This window comes from Bidens hawaiensis, unplaced genomic scaffold (genome assembly GCF_021521415.1).
Source record: "Bidens hawaiensis isolate Kalapana, Puna unplaced genomic scaffold, B.hawaiensis_p1.1 tig00006555_1, whole genome shotgun sequence".
Lineage (NCBI taxonomy): Eukaryota > Viridiplantae > Streptophyta > Magnoliopsida > Asterales > Asteraceae > Bidens > Bidens hawaiensis.
In genome coordinates, this window is record NW_027491442.1 from 172,585 (window position 1) to 181,485 (window position 8,901).

General features: G+C 34.2%; 1 protein-coding gene across 1 annotated transcript; it reads right to left on the minus strand.

The window, feature by feature from the left end:
• Positions 1-4,273: 4,273 nt before the first annotated feature.
• On the minus strand, positions 4,274-7,525 carry LOC143632898 (putative protein S-acyltransferase 12). The gene is made up of 7 exons (XM_077101309.1): positions 7,337-7,525; positions 5,711-5,924; positions 5,535-5,626; positions 4,823-4,949; positions 4,654-4,739; positions 4,519-4,584; positions 4,274-4,446 (listed from the first exon to the last, which is right to left on the minus strand). The coding sequence occupies exons 1-7, from the start codon at positions 7,523-7,525 to the stop codon at positions 4,330-4,332; spliced, it is 891 nt and encodes a 296-aa protein (XP_076957424.1). The 3' UTR covers positions 4,274-4,329.
• Between the last annotated feature and the right edge of the window lie 1,376 nt (positions 7,526-8,901).

Sequence of the window (8,901 nt, forward strand, 5' to 3'; positions counted from 1 at the left end):
CAGAAGAGTTAAGTTGGGTAGAGGCAATTAGGAGAAAGCAGTTGGTTGTGGATTAAGTAGGGCGATGAAGGTAGTTAAACATCCATCTACACACATTAAATATGAATATGCATATGTGCATACATGTGTCTCATGTTGAAGCAGTGTTGTAAAAGTCGGATTCCAAAACTTTGGAATCGGCAATTCCAAGGTCCTCAGATATCAACCTTGCCGCTTTTTTCCAACTCGGCCACTATTACTGGCCAAGGTCCAACTCGGTTAAAAGTCGGAGTACTCGGCTTCCCAGGTCAACTCGACCACCAATTTATTTATTTATTTATTTTTACAGTAAAAATTGAAAATAACAACAAAACATGAATTTTTAGAATTATGTTTTTTTTTCATACGAATTAATGCTTATTTTGATGCGATTTATGCTTGTCTTAACATATATATAATATCCAGTAATTATTTTAGGCTATATTTATCATGTTCGAATACTCCGAATACTCTCTATAAGAGGATCGGCCATCTAGGGATCCCCTAGCGAGTTTTACAACAATGTGTTTGAAGTGGTCAAAGACAACAAAGGTGTGATGTATGTGTACATGTGTATGTCAGAAGATCAAACCACCCTTGACTGCATGCATATATACGGTTAATTGGTTTGGTTTTATACGTACAAGTGACGTGGGTTTATATCTCATCCTATTTCCACTTGGTTAGGTGTCACTTCACCGTTTTGTAAACGTAAGGATTGTATTGATTATGATACATAACAAAAGTAATAATAAAGTATAAACATATACATATTAAAAAAGATATGTGATTTTTAATATTATGTTATTTTTGTGCAATGTGCTCTTCATGGTATTATAAAAAAGGTTGATGTCAATTTTATGGGATACAAGTCAATTATGTACTAAACTAAAGCATTATCATGTATTGTTGTATGTTATGGTGAATCATATTGAACTTGATTGATCATATAAAATAGGTATGGTTGATGAAAGATAAAAGTGGGAATGTGGGATCGAAAGAACGGTTAAAAAATTATCACGTGATGAAGGTCCAGACATCGATTTTCATGATAATGAAATGTATCGGATAAGTAGTTCTAGAAGTTGGTTGATGACCTAATGTGAGAGAAACAAATACGAATATGAAGTTTTCTAGAGATGATGAGATATGATAAGTTAGTGTTTTATTGAATAATTCGGTGAAAGGTATCTAGTGTACACAAATTCTTAACCAATTACTTAAGTGAAAAGACGGGATTGCATTAGAAGGGCTTGAAATATATAATAAGTGATGTTAATCGTGCGCTTACTTGTTGTCGTGTACAAGGGAAATGCAGTTGATCGATTGTCATTTGTGACAAGTCATTAACAATAATGTTTTCAAATTACTCACAATAATCACATTTGAATGACGTTATTTCTATTTCACAATTAGTAAGATGAGTTTTTATTAACTTAAATACACAAATGAAAATTCTTTATACTTCATAAGAATTTTTGTGTAACGTATGTCCAATTTCTTATACACAATATTCTAGTTTGATCATGGTGCTAAAATATATTCAATGATAAATGTCAAAATAGTATAAACAATTGTGAAAGCATGTCGATTTGTGCATAAATATGACGGGAATATTGCCGAAGGTTGTAAACAAATTGCTCATGAATATAACGGGACCCGGGGACGGGGGTAATTAATGAATGTATATAGTGTTTGAAGTGATTTCATATTTTATTAAATTTTCCTCAAGCTTTTTACGTGTAGGACTTTTTCAACTAAAAGCTTGATCTTTTTTCGTTGTTTTTCTAATTCGTTAAAAAAATAAAAAAATAATAAAATAAAAAACTAGATATGATGAAACATCAGTACAAACTAACTAAAAAAAGAAAAAGAAAAAGCAAAAACAAAACGTTTTAATTACCAATAATAATAAATGAGAACTTTGGTGTTGCAAAGCCGTCATTAGGCCACTTTGTGGCACCATATTGGTTCTCGGAATTTTGTTTTGTATTTTTTTTATGTTTTATTATTTAGTCTCGGACGAATGTAACGACAGCGACCGAATAAATTTTTTTTAGTTACGGCACCGTAATTTTTTTGTTTTAGTTCCGTGGACTTTTTGCCCTTTGTTTTAGTTCTGTTACGGTAAAGAACGCAATGAAAACCGACCGAATGTCAATTTTGTTTGTAAATTTTTTCTTTTTAGTTTCGGTACCGTAACGAAAGTGTCGCAAACCAACCGAATTTTCGTAGATTCACAGCCTCGATGGTCGGGATTGACAACGTTCCGGTTTTACCAACGTTCGAGTTTTACCAATGAATGTTACCTCATTGGTCCACTCAATTTTACTATTTTTTTTGTTTTATTTATGGTTTTAGTTCTGACACCATAACGCTTGTAACCGAAACCGACCAAATTGGCTTCGACTTACCGCCTCAACGTTCGTGAATGGTATTGTTTGGGTTTTACCATCCCCCAAGTTTTACCAACCAGTCCCGCCGGACGCACAGGGTAAAAGTGTAAAACTCTAGTTTGATTACAAAGGTTTGTTAATTTTGATCATTTTTAACTTTTTGATAGTCAAATGTTTTTTGGGAGCTCTTTTTCTATAAATACGTGATTCATATTTTCTTAAGGAAGTAAAATATTCATATGTGCGTATCTATAGTTTTTAGTATGTGAATTTTACAAAAAGATTTTTGAGTTTGAAGCAAACAATCCATTCAATAAAGATTCTTAGCTTGGGAATAAGTAATAACCCAAGGTATTTCCAAACCGGAAATCTTTAATTGAGTTGATAGACATCTGAACACGAAAAGGTAGTGACATGAATGACAAATGTTTGTGTCCGTTACTAAGTTCATAGCAATGGCTTAACCAGTCTTTCACGTATAAAAATATGAAACTAGTGTTGTACATCTTTTTAAATTATTGCTCGTATAAAAAGTGGTTAAATGTGGCGAATTTTAGGCTTGACCAGTTTTCTTTTTCAACGGCAGAGGTTTTATTAAAAAATGCGGATTCCAGCAAGAAGCCTTGTATTGTTATTTGTAGGTGCATAGACTGGGTTATGAGCCCAAACCGGTTTACATTTGGTAAAATGATGGTAGTTTGAAACCATAAAGAAAAAGGATTGATTCGGTTAGAAATCGATTTTTAACCGCTTCGAGCTCAGACCCGATTTATAATCGCTTTGATTTGGTTCAGTTTTCATCGTTCAATTTGAACCCAGAGCTGGTTTCATAATCAGTTTCTGTTCAGGTTAAAACCGGTTCCGACTCACACTTCAGCTCATTTGTTCACCTCCAGTTAGTACTTAGTGATACTGATAGACTAAGACCGGTACTCTGGTACTGGTAGTATTGTCTTGAATGAGATGGGCTTTCAGTCTCCACTATGGGCTTCATAATGATACAGGATTACAGTCATGGCCCATGGGTCATAGCTAAACATATGCGCTAGAGGATGAGGCTGATGGATAAAAGCTGATGGGTTTATAATTTATTATCAATAGGTGGCACAAACTTTATTGGCCTAGATAAGGCAATGCAGTGTGTCTCAATATCATATTTTATGCAATCTTGCACTTCTAGCCATTTTGCATTCTTATCTTGGGAGCAGTGTTGCAAAAATCCCCATTAGACGCCGATTAATCCCCAATTAGTTGATAGTTCGCACTTCACTGATTAATTTTGAGCAAATCGACCAATTAATTGGTCAATGGTCAAATTCGGTCAAAATCAGCGGTTTCTGACGTGATTCTGACGATATTCCGACCAAAATCAATGATTTCCAGCAAGATTCCATAAAAACCAACGGTTTCCGGCGAGATCCCATAGAAAACCAGCGGTTTCCAGCGAGTTTTCAGTCATTTTCTGGCCAAAATGCGTTTATGTATGTATAATACTGAAAAACGCATATAAAATGTATGCATGTATATATATAAAATTGAAACTTGTAGATTAAAGTCCAATCCGATTAATCCCAATTAATCGCTAGTCCTCACCCTACCACCAGAGTAGCGATTTTTACAACACTGTTTTGGAGTATGTACTATTGTACTTCATAGTATTTCTCACTGATTTCAATGTTGAATGGATGAGATCGTTGTAAGCATATGAATGATGGTAGTGAAAATAATTAACACCAAACACAATTTCTATTATCTATTCATGATTTTAATTTGTCAAAGCCAGAAATGCTGCAAACTGTCATCTCAGTGTGAAAATAAGTATCCAATTTCAAAAGATATGAAAATGAAACTGATTATGAACTTGTTTCTATACAAAACTTTACAGATCAAGAAAACAAGTAGAAGATTAGAACTATCAAGACTCATCATCCGAACACGTTGGAAAATTTAGACCATGTAACGCCGGTATATTCTCCAAATCTTTCTTGGCAAACAAAGGAAACAACCAAAGCGCCTTTCGTGTGCCAAAAACCTGCCATACAACACAAACGTAAATACCAGCTTAAAAACACGAACATTTATCTTAATCTGATAAATAAGTTACCTGCTCGAAATTTTTCTTGCGCCCCAAGTCGTATTTCCACCTCACAACACCTTTCTTCTCGTATACCTGTTACAGAATAAGTAAAAACGTAGTCGAAATGAAATATATGATGAATTATTACTTTCTAAAAATTACCTCTACTGAAGTGGTGTTGGTGGAAAGAAGAGATGCGTGCATTACGATGAAACAAAGGAGGCTTAGTGCGAAAGCTACATTCAAAACTGTAAAAAAACACAAAATACATAAGAAACAGAAAAAAAAAATTTGTTTGAAAATTGGTAAATTAACTCAAAGAAGTTGTTACCAAAAGTTAAAAAGGTAAGAGCAAGATCCCTTGCGGAGGTCGAGTGACCGGTGGCTTCTTTGAAGAATTTTAAAAAACTGGGAAGCAATACTATAGTATCCAATGTTGTCTCTAAAAATGTATATAACTGAACACAAACAAACAGACTAGTTAATATATGAAATTATGTAGGGCTGCAAACGAGCCAAGCCGAGCCCGAGCTTGGCTCGTTTAACTTACTCAAAGCTCGAACTCGAGCTCGGCTTGTTTCGAGCTCATTGTCAAAGCTCGAGATTGGCTCGTGAGTAGATTTTCAAGCTCAAGCTCGGCTCGTTTACTATTTATAAATTTATTTTTTATATAATTATAATTATTTTTATATACTTTTTTCAAATATGATTTTATGTATAAAATAATATATATTATTTAGTTATTTTTATTTATTTTTTCATAGCGTATATATTAATTAATATTTATTAAATATGCATTCTTAGAAATCATATAAATGACAGGCTCGTTTAGGCTCGCGAGCCGGCTCGAGCTCAATAAGTGAAGCTCGGGCTTGGGCTGGTTTATTAAACGAGCTTACTTTTAGCCTCGAGCTCGGGATCGGCTCGACTGAGCTTTTTAACGAGCTAATCTCAAGTAGCTCGCGAGCAGCTCGGCTCGTTTGCACCCCTAAAATTATGTATATGAATAATTAGTCACTTTAACAAAGAGAAAGTAGACTTACCAAGAACAATAAAAAAAATTTATAATTTCGTGCACCGACACAGTTCACCACCCACACACAATGATGATCCATCTTCAATACGCATCTTTGACCTGCAACAGAAATTAAACGTCTTTAAAGTGTATAATCTAGTAACCTATATCTAAATGAAAATAAATACAATAAATCTAACTTACAAACAGAACAATGATGACACCGAGGCGGCTTCCCATTTCGACAATGACGACAATACCCTTGAGCTTGTCGATTTTCAGGCATGTCTAAAGATGTTGATGCTGAAGTATCGGGTCCTGCTTCTAGATTTTCCGGTGAAGAGGGTTTCCAGTTCTCAGGAACAGAGCCCGGGTCATTGATAACTACCATGATATAACTCCATGATAACATCACAAGCTGCAAAACGAGATATTTACATATTACGATTTACGATACTAAACCCTGTTTTAAAGTCCCAATTTGATATTCATGTTATTTTCTTCTAGCAAAAACTTTGATTTAAGTAGCTTTACGAGTCAGTTTAAACAGTTCGGTAAAAACCTAAAACTTTCAAATATGCGCCAACAAAATGTTGACTGAAACTATGCTTGATTAGACACTGAATGCTTTGGCCCTGGAACTCTAAAATCTTTTGTAAGAGTAATTGCCTAGTGATTATTAGGAGTGAGCAAAGTCGATTCAGACGGTTAAGGGGCCTAACAATAAACAAACGGTCAGTTACGCCAGGTTAGTTAACTGTCGGTTACCGGACGGTTTCGTTAAGTTCAGTTAATTGTCCTATGCATTTAACTATTTATTTTCCCTTATCCCAATTGAGAAATATTTAGTTATAGTGTTCCAAGCTCAATTATAAAATTCCAAAGCCGCCGGTTTTAATCTTGTTTATAGCATTTCAAGCTATGTTATAAACAGTTGCAACTTGCAACATAAACTTAAAATGAACATATAAAATTTAGATAAACACAAACACACAAGATTCAGTCAGGCTTCAATTAGAGGTGCACAAACCAGTTTACAACTCAAACCGGTTTGGGTTGAAACCGGTTCGGTTTGGTCAAAAAAAGTCAAAACCAGTTTATAATCAGTTTCGGTTCGGGTTGAAACCAGTTTCTTACAATGTTACGATCAGTTTCGGCTCAGGCTTTGATCGGTTTTGGTTCGGGATTTGACCGGGTTTTGCCCGGTTTTGGCTGTTTCGGTTCAGTTAACCGGTTTGAAACCGATTTGGGTTCCGAACCTATGATTTTAATCAGTTCCAAACCAGTTGCTACATGATAAGTTTTAAACCAGTTCGGTTTTCAGGTCGGTTCGGTTAAGCGGTTTGTTTGCCCATCTCTAGTTTCCATTAAAAGTCAATTAACAAAAACACATTAACCGAAATCATAACTGAATGAAAGGTTAATCAAATTCACTCATTCACTTAACCATAACCATTGGTTTTGTACTTTTGTTCGATTATCGATAACTTCCGTTAAATTTTTCAGTTAACGGTTCAGTTATCAGTTATGGTTCAAATTTTATGGTCGTAAAAATCTCGTCTTCGCGCCGATTAATCTCAAATAATCCCCGATTAATCGCCAGTTCCCACCCCACCGACCTAGCAATTACTACAACACTCTAAAATGTAAAATTTGTGATCAGTCATTAATCTACACAATGCACATCAAAGTGACGTCATAATCTTTCCCCCAATTAAAAAAAAAACAATTAGCTTTAACCCAAATTAAAATCTGAACAAAACCCATATTCAAAACCCATAAACGAAATTAATTAATTAACTAAGATCAGAGTTTAAGCCCACAACTTACAAGAACATGAAACACGACAATAACAACAACAGCCAGCAACGTTGTACCACCGCCGTGGGTCACCTGGGGGGCCCACGTAACAACAACAACGGCATAATAAGAAACAGCAATAATCCCTGAAACGAGAAGGATCATGAAGTACCCGAGGAACTTAAGACCGGAACAGAGCTTGAAGAGGTTGAGATCCATTGGGTTTGAAAAACGGCGTCGTTTGGAAATGAAGTGATGACGTTGGTGTGACGTGGGCGGGAGAGTTGAAGCCAGGTTGAAACGACGGCGTTTTATATGCTAATTTGGTGAACGGAGAATAAAAGAAGTCCGATCGCCGGTGGTGGAAAGTGGTAAACGGGGAGTCGTGTTTATGTTACTATTATTATTATTGGGTTATACGACGACGTTTGGGTGGGTATCTAAATTCTAAAGCGTTCTTCAACACTGATTCTTCGTTTGCTGTAGTTGCTAAAGTATATTTGTTTTAAGTTAATTAGGCATGGACGGAATTATAAAAATCGTTATAATAAAAACATATAACAAGTTATTTTTTTAATATTTTTTTGAGTCACCAACATTACTTTTAATTATAATTCATATTCATATGTAAAGAAAGTAATAAAATACATAAACTTACAAAGCATGACTTTACATAGTAGATTGTTTAAGAAGAAAATTTAAAACTTTAAAATATAATATTAATAGAAAACGAACAAACTTTAGTAACATTAGTCTCTAAAACAAGCAAATCAGAAAATAAGCATCTGAAAAATATTCTCAACAAACTTTAGTAACATTAATCTCTAGACCAGGAACACACTTGATGACATACATATTCATACACAAATCTAACAAACATAGTGACTAACTTACTACGAAAACTGTTTTTACATTTCATGTGAAAATCTTGCACCCTAATAAAATGAATAAAGTCCAAAGTGCATTTAAGAACAGGAACCAAATCGAAACTTTTTTTAAAATGACATGTTTTTATAAGAATCAAATCCATTCGTTTTGAGAATGGCTCATTTTAACCCAAACTAAATCGGTATCTTCTAAAATTGACCTGGTATGACTTGAAACCAAATCGATATGATTTTAAAAGACTCGTTGTAACCCGAACGAAATCGATACCTTTTTATATTGACTCGTTGACCAAAACTAAACTGATACCCTTTTAGAATGACCCATTTTAACCCGAGCCAAAGAAAATTGGAACATTTCTAAAATGATCAATTTTCATAAATGAAAATTGAAATAACACACTTGAAGGGTAAGAAGAAAAATGAAGGGTAACACATACAACGTTCTTAGCTTTTGAAATCATTTCTACCAAATACGATAACATTATTACTGGTTATTAAGATCCAGAACAAATATAAAGTTTCAATGACTTCAACCCATTTAAAAGTTGAAACTCATGTGAACTTTTCACTTAATTTGTGAACCATTCATATTCTTTTATTTTTCAATAAGCATTAAAACCAGACACCAAATAAACTAAATAGAAATTGAAACGAAACAAAAACTAAAACAAAACCAAAACCGAAAACCTAAATAAAATCAAATACCAA

Excerpts from the sequence above, each read along its gene's own strand:
- LOC143632898 (XM_077101309.1), bottom strand. The coding sequence starts at position 7,525 with ATGGATCTCAACCTCTTCAAGCTCTGTTCCGGTCTTAAGTTCCTCGGG. Across the intron at positions 4,740-4,822 it reads TCTTACCTTTTTAACTTTTG|TTTTGAATGTAGCTTTCGCA; the intron begins GTAACAACTTCT and ends GTTTTTTTACAG. Across the intron at positions 4,447-4,518 it reads GCAAGAAAAATTTCGAGCAG|GTTTTTGGCACACGAAAGGC; the intron begins GTAACTTATTTA and ends GTTGTATGGCAG.